The following is a 19,582-nucleotide window of genomic DNA, read 5'->3' as shown; positions in this document are numbered from 1 at the left end:
ACATTAATGATCGCTTATCTGTTACACTGCCAGACGCTAAGTTTGTTTTGTTTGCAGGTGATAGAAACAATGTAGTAAATAACAAGTCAAGTATGGATTTAGAAATAGCTGCTACTCAAATTTTCACTGACATTAATAAATGGTTTAAAGCTAATTCACTGTCATTAAACTTTGAAAAGACTTACTATATGCAGTTCAGAACATGTAAGAAATTTCCTTCCAGTATGTGTATAACATATGAAGACCTGCAGATAGAAGAGATTGACAGTGTTAAATTCCTGGGATTGCAACTTGATAATAAATTCAGTGGAGAAGGGCATACCATAGAATTACTGAAATGACTAATCAAATCTGAATTTACAACGAAAATGATGTCTGATGTAGGAGATAAAATGTACAAAAAAACTTGCATACTTTTCTTACTTTCATCCTATTATGTCATATGGGATCATATTCTGTGGTATCTCATCAATCCGAGCAAAAGTTTTTAGAGTGCAAAAGCATGTAATAAGACTCATTTGTGGTGTAAAGTCATGAATCTCATATAGAAACATGTTCAAGGAACTGGGTATTCTAACCACTACTTCTCAATGTATTTACTCCTTAATGAAATTTGTTGCAAATAATATGTCTCTGTTTCCAACCAATAGTTCAAAACATAGTATCAATACTAGCAATAAGAATGATCTACATAAAGACCTAAAATCACTTACCTTGATCCAAAAAGGGATCCAATATTCAGGACTACACATTTTTAACACACTGCCAGCAACCATTTAAAACTTCATTTCAGATAAAGCACGGGTTAAACAGAATTTGAGAGATGTTTTGTTAGGCAACTCCTTCCTCTCGTAGATGAATATCTTAACAGGAACTGTTAGACCAAATTAAGTAAAGATGTCAGTTAGATTTCAGTTTTGACAGTGTGGGTCACAACAGTCAAGGTTAGGTATTTTATGTATGATAAATTTATTAAAAATGTGTAACTATCTTCCTCTCTTGCAGTGTATTAATTCTGTAAATATTAGCAGTTTCATTTTACTGTAATGTATTCACATATGTTTACAATCTCCTGGCAGATGATTAGGGAAGTGAGTATTATGTTCAAACATTCTATGTTTTTATGTTGTACTTCCTGATATGTTCCACATCCATGAGAATCATCTCATTTTTGGGCCTATGGAATGAAAACTGAATCTAATATAATCTCTAATCTGATGAACTACTCAGTCTTTTATACAGGGTGTTACAAAAAGGTACGGCCAAACTTTCAGAAAACATTCCTCACACACAAATAAAGAAAAGATGTTATGTGGACATGTGTCCGGAAATGCTTAATTTCCATGTTAGAGCTCATTTTAGTTTCGTTCTTCCACCTACGCTCAATGGAGCACGTTATCATGATTTCATACGGGATACTCTACCTGTGCTGCTAGAACATGTCCCTTTACAAGTACGACACAACATGTGGTTTATGCACGATTGGAGCTCCTGCACATTTCAGTCAAAGTGTTCGTACGCTTCTCAACAACAGATTCGGTGACCGATGGATTGGTAGAGGCGGACGAATTCCATTGCTTCCAATCTCTCCTGACCTCAACCCTCTTGACTTTCATTTATGGGGGCATTTGAAAGCTCTTCTCTACGCAACTCCGGTACCAAATGTAGAGACTCTTCGTGCTCGTATTGTGGACGGCTGTGATACAATACGCCATTCTCCAGGGCTGCATCAGCACATCAGGGATTCCTTGCGACGGAGGGTGGATGCATGTATCCTCGCTAATGGAGGACATTTTTAACATTTCCTGTCACAAAGTGTTTGAAGTCACACTGGTACGTTCTGTTGCTGTGTGTTTCCATTCCATGATTAATTTGATTTGAAGAGAAGTTATAAAATGAGCTCTAACATGGAAAGTAAGCATTTCCGGACACATGTCCACATAACATATTTTCTTTCTTTGTGTGTGAGGAATGTTTCCTGAAAGTTTGGCCGTACCTTTTTGTAACACCCTGTATATGAGCAAAAGATCATTTGCCTCAGAGATCTTCTAGACACATTACACAAAGTTAATTCTAGTTTTGACGTTGTTACTAATTATTTACATTTTAATTCAGAATATAAATATCTGTCAAAAATAAGGATTTTTCTTGTTTAATATCCACCAACAAAAGTGAAACAATCCAGAAGTGTCAGCAAGAACATAATGATAACTTTCTCCTCAAAAAGCAATTATGTTAGAACTGTACCTCTGGAGGGAAAAAAAGGAGAACTATATCTTTTTGTAGTTATTGAAAAACTTCAGGAAAGGCAAACAAGGACAGGACTGTGGAGTATCGTCCTGCACCATGACAGTGCATCTGCATATGCAACCAGCTTCATGATTCTGTTCTTAGAGCTTAAATCACAAGAAATACCAAGTGTAAATTACAGCTAAGAAGGCTTAACCTTACCACTCGATCTTACTATAGATTGTAGACTGTATTTTATTGATCATATTGTCTACAAAAGCAGCTTATGTGTAGACATTGGGCAAGTTATGGCAAAAGTGATTTCTTTTCATACTTATTTAAGACTGCAATAATACACTTCATACATTAGGTATTTATATAGTACACTTCATAAACATAAATATTCTTGAGTGGAGTAAAAACTGTGATGCTGTAAATATGGCTTTAGAGATTTTCCAGAGATGTTGATATTGGTAATTACTCTTATGTTTTCAGGAAGTTAGCTATAAAGCTTAATTCCCATGTGGAAAGATTGATTTTGGTACAGCGATGTTTTGATTAGGGTTGCATGTACGTTTTTGTTTTCTCTGGAAAAGTGATAATGAGTATCTCAGTTTTTTTTGTAATCTGCAGTCCTTACCTGTTACATTTATTTTAAAGAGTATAAGGGTACCATAATGTAGATTTGCGATAGAGGAGGAATACCGGAGATCTTAAACAGAGGCTTACATGAGTCTGTAGGTATCCATCCAGACATGATTCTAATGTCCCTTTTTTGCAGTTTGAAAGTACTATAGCTACTTTTGAGTTTCCGCAGAGAGTTACACCATATTTAATGTGAGAATGAAAACAGGCATGATAGGTATTCATTACTGTTTTCTCACTACAGAAGGATTTTATTGAACGAAGAGGGTAGCATATCTTGCTCAGTTTTGCAGTAACGCATTGAAGGTATTCATTACTGTTTTCTCACTACAGAAGGATTTTAGTGAACAAAGAGGGTAGCATATCTTGCTCAGTTTTGCAATAAGGCATTCAGCATCTTCATGTAGTGTTGATCTGGCTCCATATGTTTATTTCCTGTTGGCTGTGGTGAAAAATTGTAAGTGTGGAAAAAATGTTCAACAGCTCTAAACAAGCTTTTAATACTTATGACTGTGAGCCTACTACACTTGATGGAAATTAGTGGATAACGGTTTCAAAAGCTGGTTTATAGAGTTTCAGAACAGATTTTTGAGAAAATACTGTGGTAAAATTGTTTGATGTTTTTTAATCTTGAAACTTCTGTAATGAACGTTATGTTCCAATTCTATCTGATAGTAGTGGAGACATTTGGTGTGATGTATAAGTGTGGGAGAATGTACATACTGCACGACACATGTTTGTGTGTGCAGGCTGGAAAGAAGTTATGAGCACAAGGCAGACGCGACGGTCGAATGGCATCGACAGGTGTTTGCCACTCGTGCTACAGAAGCCATATTGGAAGAACAAGGAGTGGTTATTTATCTTAAGGTGTTCTATATCGTTGACTATTGTAACAAGAAAAAAAGAACAGTTGAAACATTGTTAATTGTAATTCACGTATTGGTCTCGCTAGAGGCAAGAGGGGTTAATAAATTATGTGGTTGTTAAAGCAACTTTACTACAGATATATTTTATCGAGTCTAACGCGAGACGAATTGGTTGACTTGTATACATTCAATTATTGATGTGAGAAATGGGTAATATATTATTTGTGGAAGCTGAAATATACCAAGACTGAACTAAAAGTATTCTTTGAGTTCTACATTATTTCAAAAGTAGAGAGAGAGAGAGAGAGAGAGAGAGAGAGAGAGAGAGAGAGAGAGAGAGAGAGAGAGAGAGAGAGTTATAAATTCGTGTTAACCAACAGTATTCTTTGGAGAAGAAGTTTTTGGTGATTGACGTTGCCGGAAATCAAGAGAACAAGATTGGCTGTATGTACCGAGTAGGTCAACCTATGGGAGAGAGGTGTGAATTTTGCAATTCAACTTCACATCGCTTCAGGTCATCTACAGCGTTAGAACTTGGCGACCGTCACATATGTCTCCCAGGGACGTTAACATTCTGTGTTAACAGGCGGAGTGACGACCGTTGGATCCCGAGTTGTTTTTGGTGTTTATTCTCTAATAAAATTTTCCTGCAGCAAATTCCCCCAACTTCTTACTCTATTCTATCATCCCCGCTTACAGTTTGTTAGAGAAACATCCCAGTGAGGAATTGTGATTACGTCACCCAAAACTGCTCCTGGTAGGTGACTGCATTGTCCTCGGTTGTTAGAGAGTTGTGACTGCTAGGAGTTTGACTCCATCATCCTCGGTTGTTAGAGAGTTGTGCCTGCTAGGAATTTTGATTGTCTCATCCTCGGTTATTCCAGGGGTGCCCCTACCTGTCTTCATGACTCGTCCTGTCTTATCCAGACTTATTCTGTCGTGCTAGGAGGTGACACGAGATGGGAATTGGTGCGCACATTACCCCTGAGATAAGATCTGCTTAGCCAACCAGTCTCTCTCGCTCTTGATGTATCGTTAGATTTTATTTTTGCCTGAATTATTCTTTGTAAGTAATAGATTCACCAGCTTCTGTGCAGATCCGTGGACAGAAGTCTCAGTGAAGTCAACGTCAGTAAATCTGTTAATATGAATGATTCCAAAAAGTACTTTTCTTGAAAGCTGCCTGGTAATCCTAGTCCTAACTAAATAGGGAGAACCATACCTGGCACATAACTTTTGAAATAATTTCCAAATTTGTGAGAATACCATTCTCACACTGAATGTAAGATAATAGAGTTAAAGGCATTGAAGCATAATTTTCTTAGTAAATTGAATGGAATATTATATTTGTGGAAAACATAATATTATACTGCTAGTTAAATGACTGTGATAATGGACTATATAATTTTATACTTGGTACAGAATATTTTATACCTTTTATGGGATGTGACGTAGATGGAAGGGTTTGTATTGATTTTTTGAGGGGGTGGGTAGTAAAGGTAAAAGCAAGATTAACACTACCAGATAAATCATGACTAACACAAAACACACATCACACACATCACACCTTTCTAACAACCCTCACAAACAAGTGTATCTGGTTCTTCATCATTTTCCGTTACCATAGGGTTACTAAGATTTTCTTCAGGAACCTCAAAGGTGAAGGTGGGAATGTCCGTTCTGTAGGAGACGATTTAACACCATACCTCCTCCAGCTTCTCACTCATGTACTGGCGAGGTAGGGATCCTGGGGAAGGGGAGTGGGAAGGGTTTCCTGTCTTTGGGGCTGTCTTCTTTCTCTTCTTCGATCTTAGTAACCACATCTAAATTTTTTATTTTATTTTATTTTATTTTTATTTATATTTTTTTTATTTTTTGTATTTTTCCCCTTTTCTTACTTCTCGTTTGAGGACCTATCTACTTCTCCCTCTTTCCATATTCATCTACTTCTATCACAGAAGTCCTTCCTGGTTTCCGTTGTTTCCAATAACCTACAACTTATCTTCAGATAAGAAGGCTGAAGAATCAGGCAGCAGCGCACACACACACACACACACACACACACACACACACACACACACACACAGGTATATATATAAGAACTATGATGAGTCAATATCGCATTTATATATACGTATAAAAAACTAGAATGATTCTACGTTGAGTATATAAGGAGGAGGTGTGAGTAAGGAAAGAGAGCATAAATGTGAGAGGAATTGATTTTGATAATTATTAAGGAATGTAGAGTCGAAAGTAGAGGTAGACGTAGTATCTGTTAAGAGTAAAGAAGTCAAAAAGTAGATGAGGACTCCAGAGACTAAATGAAGTATCAAGAAGTGAGAGTGAAGTGTAAAATAGATTTTTATTTTTTCCAGGAAATATTTAATTATACTATACATAAAGATGTATACTAGGGCAATGAACCATGAGGCCTACTGACAAAGGATAAGGGGGCCCGTATCTGGCATTTGCTAAGGATATAGGGCAGGCATACCTACATAGAGATGGGACGACCTGTGGCCTGAAGAATAGGGATTTATTACAAAGGGGCTTACCTACCGGAACGTAAGGAGAAAGTGCACTCATAGGGTCAACCCACATGTAAGGTATAGGTACTGATTCTAGGGGAAAAGGACAGTATCATGACAAAAGTCACACATTTTACAGGAACTATTCTTGTAAGTTAGAATTCTATATACCACTAGCATTATTATGTGTTATGAGTGTCAGAAAGAACACTTTCATTTGCCCAGTGTTCCTCCAGACTACAAACTGCTGTGAATAATGAAACTAGTATGTGCTGAAGCAAAAATAGTACAAAGAATTAGAATAAAATAAGAAATAATCAAGTGTATGTGACACCTGGAATTTATGATTGTAAATCAGAAATGTTGTCCGCACGAGTCCTAGATATAAAAGAACTGACTCCAACATTAGGTGAAATGCTCGAGTTGTTATTATCAAAGTAGAATGAAAAAAAAAAGGAGCTAAATAGTAAATAAAAGGGTTGTGCATGGTTAATAAAAAAATATGGAATGTATACTGTGGAAATTTGAATTGTTGTTATATGTAATAATACTAATGTACATAATGAGTATGTGTAAATATCACGTGTTCGATCTGAGGGGTGGAGGGGGGGGGGGGGGGGAAATATGTAGATTTGAGAATTTCCGCCTAAGTAAATTCTAGAACCCCTTGCCCTTCTACCATTTTGAACACATGATATTTTAAAAATAAATGTGAGAGAACGTACATACTGCATGACACATTTTTGTGTGTGCAGACTGGAAAGGAGTCATGAGCACAAGGTAGACGTGATGGTCAAATGGCATTGACAGGTGTTTGGCACTTGCGCCACGGAAGCCGTATTGGAAGAACAAGGAGTGGTTATGTATCTTATGGTGTTTTATATCATTGACTGTTGTAACAAGAAAAAAATTATTTCCAAAGTAGAGAGAGAGAGTGCTATAAATTCCTGTTAACCAGCAGTATTCTTAGGAGAAGAAGTTTTTAAAGTTCAATGTTGCCAGAAATCAAGAGAACAAGATCAGCCGTACATACCAAGTAAGTCAACCTATGGGAGAGAGGTGTGAATTTTGCAATCCAACTTCACATCACTTCTGGTTGTCTAAAGCATTAGAATATGATCTGTTTTGATTGCAAATATTAAGGGAAACTGCTGTGAGAACTAATCACATCATGTAGCTCATTTGTTTATTATTTAATTTGCTCTTGCTTTAAGCTTAAAATTAAGACTTGTAATGGCAAACTCTATACGTAGAAATAGCTGTAAAAAGATGATAATCCAAAATTGTCTTCCTCCCTGTGTGTTTTTGTGGCATTAATTTGCTACCAGTTTGTGTACGTTACTTTTTGCCATGTGCATTTGGTGCTATGTACTTCGAAAGAATGAGGAGATTTTAAATTTGATAATCAGTGCTCTTCTGTTTGTTTCATGTACTGTATCTGCTTTGTATAGCTTCAAATTTGACAGCATTTTAGTTGACATTTCATGTTTATTTGTACCACGTCTGGCTTACAAGACTGAATTTATTCTTGCTAGAGTAAAACATTTACTATCTTACGTTTTATGTGGTAACTGTGTAAAGTCTTTCAAATGAAACAGCAGTTTTAGCTGTACTAGGGTGACTCTTATGTATTTAGTTCGATGTTTTCATAGTGCTGCCCACTACATGGTTTAACTATGTGGATTCCAGTGGAAAAAAAGAAAAAAAGTTGTTTGTATCAAAAATATTTTACAGCAGTGGCTGATTTGCCAATAACTTTGAAATTAATTACCAATAATAGCGTATTAACATTAATAACAGAATCTGTAAGATTATTATGTATGATGTTTGTGAACAAATATGATGAGAAGATAACATTGCATTTTATACATTCCTATTCTTTGGTAAAATCTCTTTGTACACCATGAAAACTTATGGTGGCACTCAAATATAACCTGTAGCTCCTTTTTTGTAAATATCTGGTTGTGATCCATCATGAGCTTGATATCTTTAAGCTGGTTCATTTCCAACTTTCAGTTTATTAACTAGATGTTGAACATTCACAAAATCTTCATATTCACCACTACAAAGGAACTTAAGGGACTCACATCTCAGGTCAAATGTGCAAAAAACTGTCTTGTCCTGTTTTGTTATAAAAAATAATGTGTGATCATCACTGTAGAAACTGTTGTTGTTGTTATTGTTGTTGTTACTACCTTCAGTTTGGAGACTGGCTGGGTGCTGCTCCACACGCTACTCTATTGTATGCAATGTCTTCGTCTCTGCTTAACTACTGCAACCTGCATTCAGTTGAATCAATTACTTATCTGAGCCTTTTGATGATTTTTGATGTTGCCTCAGAATATATCCAGTCAATCAGTCGATCAATCAATCCCTTCTTTTAGTCAAATTGTGCTGTCAATCTCCCTGATTTTGTTGAAGACCCATTCATTAGTTATCCAATGTACCCATATAATCTTCAGCATTCTCTTTAGCACCACATTTCAAAATATTCTATTCTCTTCTTGCCCATACTGTTTATCATATGTGTTTCACATCCATACAAAGATACAATCCAGACCTATCCATTGCAACATTAAATTTTCTCATCTGTGTCAAAAAATTTGTCTTTTTCAGAAATGATTTTCTCATTATAGCCAGTATGCACTTTATATCCTATCTACGAGGGCGGTTCAGAAAGTAACCTCTGATTGGTCACAGTGCGGGTTGTGGGGGGAGTAGCGACGCCATCTGTGCGTTCACGCACTCAACAGGTCAGTCGGCATCAAGCCGTGGTCGAGTGAACGTCGTACCTGCACTAGTTTAGTTTTTGTGGCAGTTTGAAATGTGTGCTGCAATATAAAACCCCGCCAAATGTGAAATGCGTGCTGTCATAAGGTTTTTTACAGCCGAAGGATATTCTGCAGCAGCTATTCATCGTGAGCTTTGTGCCGTGTACGGACCAAGAGTTATGAGTGAAGGAGTTGTCCGTGAATGGGTACGTTTATTTAAAAGTGGACGAGAAAACGTTCATGATGAAGAGAGGAGTGGTAGACCATCATTGGTGACTGACGAACTCGTTCAGACAGTTGATGAGTCCTTTAAGTGGGACGTTATCAACCATCCACCTTACAGCCCAGACCTGGCGCCAGGTGATTATCACCTCTTCATGCATTTGAAGAAATGGCTCGGGTCACAGCGGTTTGATTACGACGAAGAGCTCGAAGATGTGGTCACAGGCTGGCTCCAGGCACAAGTGGGTGATTTTTATGCAGAAGGAATTTCAAAGCTTGTGAAGAGATACGATAAGTGCCTCAATCGCTATGGAGACTATGTAGAAAAATAGTGCAAAGATGTAGTTGTAAGATGTATATATTAAAATATTTTTATTTAACTTGGTGTATTTTTTTAAATCAACCGGAGGTTACTTTCTGAACGGCCCTCGTATTTCAACCATCATCACTTACTTTGCTTCTCAAGTAACAAAACTCATCTACCACCCAATATCCTTGTCACTGATTTGTTCTAGAATCTTAGAACATATTCTGAACTCAAATATAATGAGGTATCTTGAACAGAATGATCTCCTCCCTGCCAACCATATACAATAACCATATACAAAAACAATATCTAACATATAGGCATAGACCTATTTCAAGTGCTCTATATTTCTATCAATATCTTAGGATAATGACATAGTGATATCAACATGTATATGATAATGACATAGTGTCATCAGCATGAATACTCCCCGCTTAATATAAATTTGTATAATGTTTTCTTTTTTATTGTGAAATTAACACTACATAAAATTCCAAATGTTTGCTATTGTACTACACTAACATTCATATGATTTATATATACATTGTTATGAGAATATAACCATCTTTATACTGTAATTGAACTTATTGATGAAGCCCATTGTATAAGAAAATACTGAATGGCTAATAAAGATTCTTATTCAACCAGCATGGATTTCAAGAACATTGATCATGTGTAACCAACTCACACTTTTCTCACATGACATACTCAAAGCCTTGGATCTAGACGGTCACGAAGAAGAAGTATTTCTTGATTTGAAAAAAAAAAGTATGTGACTCAGACCCACACCTATGCTTATTAAAAAATATGAGATCATATGGGGTATGAACTGAAATTTTTGACTAAATTGAGGGCTGTTTGGAAGGGTGGACACACCAATCTTCTTTAAAATTTCAAATTTCTGTTTGTTGTTCTTGTTCTTAGTCAATATTATTTACTCCCAGCTGTATTTGTTTTGGGTCTTCTGGGTTGTTGTTACCGATTTCCCCATGCGATGTATGCGATGGTTATGTACCGTGATATCGGGTGGTGAAGTAAGGTCTGATTTGGAGGTAAAATGTCCATTTTTAATCTTGCTCATCTTATTATTTCAGCACACTTGCCAACTTCTTCTGATCAAACTTCTTTCCTTAAAGTTCTGCAGTTACTGCTGCTAATTAAAAGTGCAATACAACAGCCAATTCGCGGAACAAATACAAAGCTCCTCATAAACAATGTATTGTATACTCTGCATCCTTGTTTACAATGACGATTCAATACAAAAGTGCTTCATTACTCAGAATATCAGAATTACATTGATAAGGACAAAGTCCAAAAAGATTCTGTCTTATTTAACAGATTTCAATTGAGCAAATATATAACAGGTTTTTTCTTGAATGAGATTTTCACTCTACAGCGGAGTGTGCACTGATATGAAACTTCCTGGTAGATTAAAACTGTGTGCCGGACCGAGACTCGAACTCATGACCTTTGCCTTTTGCGGGCAAGTGCTCTACCATCTGAACTACCCAAGCATGACTCATGCCCCGTCCTCACAGCTTTACTTCTGCCGTATCTCGTCTCCTACCTTCCAAACTTCACAGAAGCATCCCACAGGCTGTGGCTAAGCCATGTCTCTGCAATATCCTTTCTTCAACGAGTGCTAGTTCTGCAAGGTTTTCAGGAGAGCTTCTGTGAAGTTTGGAAGGTAGGAGATGAGATACTGGCAGAAGTAAAGCTGTGAGGACGGGGCGTGAGTCATGCTTGGGTACCTCAGATGGTAGAGCACTTTCCCGTGAAAGGCAAAGGTCCCAATTCCGAGTCCTGGTCCGGCACACAGTTTTAATGTGCCAGGAAGTTTCAGGTTTTATCTTGTCTCCATGCCATCATATGCATCGTCCCGATCACTCTTCTGCTATGATTCGTACCATATCTGCAAGGTAGGGCCCAACAAAAGTGAATAAGCTGCCCAACTAGCAGGTACTGCAAGTGTGGTACAATGTGTATCGTCGTCCTGGCCTGCAGGTACACTGCATCCTTCTACATCATAATAAATGTGTATAAATAAAACATACATCCAAGCAGTAGGTTAATCTAGTTCATTGCTTCAAAAAATGCTTGTGCAACACACCACTTCACCGAAATGACGTGTTTAAAAGCTATAATTCTTTAAACAGGAACTGGTATGTTGTTTTAAGATTACACATGATTCTTTAAAATACAATTCAGCATTCAGCAACTGTCAACTACCAATCTTAATAAACTGCTACTATCAGATGTACAACATTTTTACGTAGGAGTGGGAAAAATTCAAAATTTAATGACAATTGTAAAAAAGTGCCAGTTTCGCCTTATGTTGCTAAAAATCACAATTTTCATGTTATTTTCTACTTTGTTATTTATTTGAAATTTTTCTTTTCTTAGCGGCAGTATAGGTCATTATTCCACACAGAATGCTCCTAGAAATTAAAAGTGTAGGAAACGAAGTTACATAATATTGCATACCTCCCCGTTTTCTTTTTTTTTCTTTTTTTTTTTTTTAAATCAGTTGTTAGTACCTTTGTAGAGCTAACAGAATCACATTCCTTTCTAGAATGAGGGGAAACTGTCAGTTATCTCTAACTTAAATCTGATTTTAAAATATGAAGGGAGTTTTCCATTTAACAAATCTCTTATTACTGTTCCTCCTTACATTACTTGTGTGCAGACATCAGCCTCTTTACAACCTTTATTTCCTTGTTTTAGGACAGGGGAAGTTGTAAACTTCATGAGCACTGACACAGATCGTGTAGTTAATGCCTGTGCCAGTTTTCATGCATTTTGGAGTATTCCTCTTCAGGTAAGGTACAGAATTTTATATTTGCCATAATTGTTTTTAGTTTGTTTTCCCTGCCACGGACATTTCCAAAGTTTTTAAATGTCATTTGTTGCTGACTTGTGTTATATATATACATTGTACTTACATTTTGCACCTAAGTGTCTCATTTCATTAACTGTCACTAACCCTCGTCCCATCTTTCTCTCTCTTTCTGTGTGTGTGTGTGTGTGTGTGTGTGTGTGTGTGTGTGTGTGTGTGTAAAGTACCTGTGCTGACCATGTTAGCAGCAGCATTGTCACAGCATCTGCAGATACAGAAGTGGCAACAAAGGACATTCTTATGCTTTTGATTCCCTATTTCTTTCTTTCCCTGTTTTAATAGTGTTCACTTATGGCTACCGTGGACTCGGCATTTTTGGAATGCTGCCAGGAATAATTCTGCCTGCACAAGGAGCTGCAGTAATAGCAGTAGGAGTGGGAACAGATGCAGGCAGTGATCACCTAGAATGCTGGCTTGCTTCGTGTCCTTACCTCGTGCCCTGCCCCCAACGCCGTTTGCCAGTTTCAGTGAGTCTAAGGTGGGAGAATTATCTGCACCAGTTCTTGCTGCACTGTTGTGTAAGATATATTGTCAGTCTGGTTGATAAGACAACTTTGTTGTCCAGCAGTGCAGGTTAATATGAAGTTACCCAAAATTTTAAACTCTCCACTCAGCCTGAGAAGCCTCCCTTTGACGAGTTTTGTCAGTTGATTACACAATATTTCGGCCATGAAACCTATGTGGTAATGGCATGGCTGCAGGTTAACCAGTATCACTAGTGCCCTTGACAGTTGTATGTGACCAGTATTGCTGATTTGCAAGGCCTCTTGCACAAGTGTTTTGAGTGTCTGTGATGCCTCTTAAGCAGATTCACTAACTTTGTGACAGTTTGCCTAATTTATTTTTTCGTTTGTTGTCCTCGGTGTTGATGTACTACGTTGTGATACTGGCTGAAAAATGGGGTGTGGAAGTACAACACTGATTACTTTAAATAATGTAGCTGACAGGTGCACAGTTGCATTTCACAGTAGTTATCTTTCACTGTTCACAACCCCCCCCCTCCCCCTCCCCCTCCCCCAATAGTACACAGTTATATATGGCCAGTGCACTATTGTTTTAACTTTCCATAAGCCTCATTAATAGTTTGCAGGCAAATCTCCACATACTGCTACAATAGTTTACTATTGAACATGCATAAGCAGTAAAAACCTAACCACAAAGTTCACAGTTCTTGAAGTATAGAAAGTTATGTATGGAACAGACACTGTCATTGTTTTAACACATGGCCTAATTGTGTTACACCTATTTCATGAATGCATTGTTGTTGATCTAACCAATACAGGTTCCTTGTCTGAAACTCGGCCTTGGACTGATTGTCTCGGGACCAAAAATTGAGCCCTTATATAACCTCACAATAATAGGTACTAAAACTACACATTATTTGAAGTTAAATTTACAGAAATTACAATTAAAACTTAACTCATTAAATTAACTGAATACATTGAAAAGTTGGTTCTTTTTAACAGTTTCTTCTACTGCAAAAGTTATGCCAAATTATTTGTTTAAATCAAGAAATTAACGAATATTGTTACTCAAACAATACTTTTGACAAAACTGTTAATTAGTTTGGAATTAATTAAGGGCTGGCTTTGCTAACGTGTTTTCGCATAGATCCAAATAGATCCTTTAAGAATATTATTAGTTGTTCCTCTGAATGTTTATAATTAGTACAGAATTTATATTTGTTTATACATCAACAATAGAATTTAAGTTATTAAACAATTACTGATTTCACCCTATAACAAAAGATACTAACTAGGAATAGTTGAAATAAATTATAAAATCAATTACACACATAAAATTAAGCACAAAATTAGATCTGGTGTTATATTCTTTAAAACTGAGGGTCAACCTTTCTCTTTTATGAAAATGCAGATTATATTCATGTATGTTAATGGTAATTAGTTAAAAGTGAAAAAATGAATTCTAAGGAGACAGATAGCAAAACAAGAGGGGAAGTAAAAATATCCCAGCTTTCTTTGTCTCAAAATCCCAGCTTTCTTTGTCTCAACTTGGCATGTAATTGTCCAGTTGGCTCTTAATCCCAAGGATCAGACTTAGTCGATGGGCTTGTACGACCCTTTTTTAGACACTCTTAATCCCAAGGATCAGACTTAGTCAATGGGCTTGTACAACCCTTTTTTAGACAAAGTTGCCCAAATTGTGGAATGGCATGAACTCATGGTGGAGGCTTGGGACAGCCTTTCTAATAATTGGCAGGTGGCGTGATTAGGTGTACAGGATCAACAGCCCCTGGGGCCCTGTCAGATACCTCAGGTGGCCTTGCTTCCCACGGAGTCACCTTGTGTTGCTGCCATTGACAATTCTGATGCAACACTATCTTGGTGTTCCCTGTCATCGCCTGCTCCAAGGTTGGTGGGTTTGCATCGCTTGCAGCATGGTATTGCCTGTCGATTGTGATTTTTGGATCCTTGGCGTCATTCTCCTTCCACTCATTGAGTGAACCACCAGTCCTGCCCTGATTGTCATTTGTTGCACATTCGCCATGACTGCCCACTTGAGGAGGTTATGTGTCCGGTATGCCATCAGATATGATGTTTCGCAACTGTTTGCGACAGTCAGAGAGTTGTGAGTTGGTTGTCGGACAGTCCAGTGTTTTCCTTGGACATTGGGCTGTGTCCAATGCCCCACAAGTGTCGCCCCAGTGTATTTTGCTGACATTGATTGTGTATGGGCGGCTTGTTGAATTATAAGTAGACATGGGAGTGTCAGTCAGCCTCATTAACTTGGATACATACAGGATCGTGGGTTGCCTGGAGTTGCAGCAGCCCTCTGTCAGCTTGTGTCTTATAGTACACAGTACATTTCATTGTGAGGGCAATTCTCCATGTCTGTGAGCTGCAGTAATGTGGAATGGCAACTTACATTGTTAGTTGTCAATCCACCATTGGCACAAAATATCTTCGGGCTTGATGCCTTTTCTGTTTTTGGCTTTCAGGCCATTGACAAATTGTATTTAGTGCCTCAGACCATTATTTTTCATGCTTCTTGCTGCAGTCCTATAGCCTGCTGTTTGAGAGTATCTTGGGCCGGGCTGAAAATTTCAAGGCAATTTTTCTGTTAATTATTTTTGCCATTGAGGGATCAGTTAGGATGATCATGTCGAATAACAGTAGGCAATTTGTGACACTCCAGACTGAAGCCTTTTCATCCACAGTGGCATTCAGCATCTGAATACCATCTCATTTTACACGGCTTCCAACTCAGAGGTGGAGCACTTTGTGCATACATTCAACACCCAGATGAAGATGTCTGTGTCTGCATGATGATGCATTTGTTGAGTTTTCTGGCTATGTACTGGGCAACAGTGGTCATTGGGTGCATGTCTGCATGGGTGCCAGCTGCGAGGTCACCTGGATTTGTTGTGCTCTTGAGTCACATGCTACAGACCACCATGGCCTGCCACATTTTTCTCTTGGGGTTGCTGTTTGGGCCCAGTTCTTTGTGTGGTGGCTGGGGTGGCTACCAGGTGTTGTGGTAGGCTACAGTGGTCGGCAGTTGTTTGTGGAAAATGTTGGTGGGGAGCATCTGGCTCATTGTACTGATCAGTTGCGCCAACACCCTGTTGGATCATCACTGCTGTGGCCTTCCAGCCAGCTGAGTGGCAGAGTTTATTGTGACTTACCATCCAGCATCAGCTCCTCATAGTGCATCAGGAATGTAAGTTCCTTGCAGTTCCAACTTCACTCGCATACCATACTGTTGTTCATCCACCTCAGGAACACCTTTTCTCCAGTTGTACAAGAGCGACAATGCCATTTGGGATCCACATGTAATGTGTGCTGGAGTCACTTGGTGTGGAGCACGTACCACCCCAAATTTAGGGTTTTAATTATATGCCACACTGGTTACTGCAGATGCGCAGAGTAATTTTAGATTTGGTGAAGTACAGGCAAGATTGAACTCGTGCATATTTTTTAATACATTATTTTATGACATTTTAAATGAGCACTACAACTCCACAGTTGCCTTTACACATGGGATGAAACGGGGCTCCATTGTTTGCTATGTTGTTTTCTCTGATTGTGTCCTCAAGGTCCAACTGTCTCTAGACTTTACTGTCTGTGATGCGGAATTATATGTGATCTTGTGAGCACTGGAGCTAAATTCCTTGTCTGTTCCGATTCTCTGTGTGTCCTTCACACTCTATGATGGCTTGTACCCGGCAGATAAATTAGTCCAGAATATCCAGGTTGCCCTCCTCCAGCTACAATGGCTGGAGAAGGCGGCGTCTTTCTGCTGGGTATCAGGGCACGTGGGTATTGCGGGGAATGAAAGGTCAGATGTAGCAGCCTAGGAGCCGTATCACAATCCTCAGTTATTTCAGTGTGCCATCCCCCCTGCATGCTATCACCCCATGGTTGAATCATGCATCAGTGGGAGGATGAGTGGCTGAAAGTGATGGATAATAAGCTGTGTCTCATAAAACTCACTTTTCAGCTGTGACATACCTCCTTTCAGCCACAAAGACTGGATGATGTCCTCCTCGTTCGTCTTCATATAGGCCAAAGTCCTCTGTTGCATATCTTCTTGCTCTGGTGAGGGGACCCTCCATTTGTGGATGAACTGGCAGTGGCAGATTTCCCAGCAGATCTACCCTCTATTTTAAGTGATGTTCAAATGAATGTGGTGTGGTTTTATGCTTCGCTGAAAAAATTGCCTACAAAAATTTTAGGGATATGTTCTTAATGTGTTGATAGGGTGAATGCTTCACCCACATTTCTTGTAAGAGGTCAGCCAGATCCACATCCCTGTGTCTTTCTTTTAGCTCTTCTATGGTTTTACATCTATTTTAAACGCAGATGTAGCACCTTCCACCCTTTCTCAGATATCTTCATGCATGTGAGATAGAGTGACTGTGTGGCACAGTGCGAGTGAGTGGATGAGTCTGATTTTATAGGTTTCGTCCTCACTGTGTGCAACAGTTTTAGACATTTGTTTTAATGAGTTTAAGTCTGCTAATAACCTCACCGTTGAGTGCCCATAAGCTCCACACACACACACACACACACACACACACACACACACACACACAGCAGTGTCCCTCACCATTGCTGCCCCCCCCCCCCCCCCCCCCCACCACAGCTTCCACTGTCCTTCTGTTGACTGCAGCCTTGTGCCCCATTTCAGCTCATGCCTTTGCCTGGTGTTGTGGAGCCCACAGATCTCAACTCACTTTCATCGATGGAGGTGGCCCCATCCCCACTATTGCTGGTGGATCCACCAGTGCCTCTTCCTCCATGTCCTTCCACCCTTCCAGCAGAGCCTGGGGTGTCAGTGTTGGCTCCTATGGTGATCAGTCCATTGCTGGGTTCTCTGGCACTCTCTCTTCTTCTGCAATGGAGGTTGCAACCCAATCCTGGCCTTTTTGATGGATTTAATATCCCCTTCAGTGGATGTCATGATGGAGGCAGGTGAGCTGGCATGGATAGAACATCGAAGTAGTTCACACATCTGTCGTGGTGCTTGCATGGTGTCAGTGGGCAGACCCACTGGCAGAAGTGTTTACTTGTGAGTGGCAATAAGTGGATCAGGCTACTTCTCTCATGGAGTTTAACAGCCATTGATCTATCCTGGTGCTTCATGCCCAGAGGTGTCGTGTTTTCATTCATTAGCCACATGCTGAGTATGTTTCCAGATTTTATTTATGTTGTTTGGATGCTCCGCTTCCCATAGTTCAGTTCATGCGGTGAGTTCTTTCCCCTTGTGAGGTTCTGTTCCCTGGTTGTTACTGAGAGCTGCTGTCATCCTGCGAAGCACCTGCACTGATCATGTTGAGTAGTGGCATTGTCATACATTCTGCAGGTACTGTACCTCGTAAGACTTTTCTTAATACTTTACAAAATAAAATTCACAGTATAAAAATAAAATAATAAACACATCTTGTTTACGTTAACCAGACAACACACACACACACACACACACACACACACACACACACACACACACACACACACTTACTTTTCCTTAGATTGATTAAGGCAACTGCTGGAATGGTTTCTTTGGAAAGTACATGGCCATTTCCTTCCACATCTTTTCCCCATTTTGAACTTGTGTTATATCTCATTCCTTGTTACAAGATGTTAGACCACGACTGTCCTCCTCCTCCTCCTTTCCAGGATTGTTGCTTTGACAAACCCAGTGCCAGAGCCATTTTATTTCTATCTACATCTACATCTACATCTACATCTATACTCCGCGAGCCACCTTACGGTGTGTGGCGGAGGGTACTTATTGTACCACTATCTGATCCCCCCTTCCCTGTTCCATTCACGAATTGTGCGTGGGAAGAACGACTGCTTGTAAGTCTCCGTATTTGCTCTAATTTCTCGGATCTTTTCGTTGTGATCATTACGCGAGATATATGTGGGCGGTAGTAATATGTTGCCCATCTCTTCCCGGAATGTGCTCTCTCGTAATTTCGATAATAAACCTCTCCGTATTGCGTAACGCCTTTCTTGAAGTGTCCGCCACTGGAGCTTGTTCAGCATCTCCGTAACGCTCTCGCGCTGACTAAATGTCCCCATGACGAATCGCGCTGCTTTTCGCTGGATCATGTCTATCTCTTCTATTAATCCAACCTGGTAAGGGTCCCATACTGATGAGCAATACTCAAGAATCGGACGAACAAGCGTTTTGTAAGCTACTTCTTTCGCCGATGAGTCACATTTTCTTAGAATTCTTCCTATGAATCTCAACCTGGCGCCTGCTTTTCCCACTATTTGTTTTATGTGATCATTCCACTTCAGATCGCTCCGGATAGTAACTTCTAAGTATTTTACGGTCGTTACCGCTTCCAATGATTTACCACCTATGGCATAATCGTACTGGAATGGATTTCTGCCCCTATGTATGCGCATTATATTACATTTATCTACGTTTAGGGAAAGCTGCCAGCTGTCGCACCATGCATTAATCCTCTGCAGGTCCTCCTGGAGTACGTACGAGTCTTCTGATGTTGCTACTTTCTTGTAGACAACCGTGTCATCTGCAAATAGCCTCACGGAGCTACCGATGTTGTCAACTAAGTCATTTATGTATATTGTAAACAATAAAGGTCCTATCACGCTTCCCTGCGGTACTCCTGAAATTACCTC

General features: G+C 39.2%; 1 protein-coding gene across 6 annotated transcripts in view; it reads left to right on the top strand.

Annotated features, from left to right (window-relative positions):
- The window catches only part of LOC124789025 (ATP-binding cassette sub-family C member 10), a 388,717-nt gene that overhangs the window by 112,033 nt on the left and 257,102 nt on the right, over positions 1-19,582 (top strand). For all 6 annotated transcript variants that reach the window (XM_047256314.1, XM_047256328.1, XM_047256320.1 and 3 more), the window contains one exon: positions 12,293-12,386. In XM_047256314.1, the coding sequence (XP_047112270.1) occupies positions 12,293-12,386 (94 nt within the window). The remainder of the gene's footprint in view (positions 1-12,292; positions 12,387-19,582) is intronic.

Source organism: Schistocerca piceifrons, chromosome 1 (assembly GCF_021461385.2).
Source record: "Schistocerca piceifrons isolate TAMUIC-IGC-003096 chromosome 1, iqSchPice1.1, whole genome shotgun sequence".
Lineage (NCBI taxonomy): Eukaryota > Metazoa > Arthropoda > Insecta > Orthoptera > Acrididae > Schistocerca > Schistocerca piceifrons.
The sequence above is the reverse complement of the archived record's forward strand: the minus strand, read 5'-3'. Positions and strand labels throughout refer to the sequence as shown.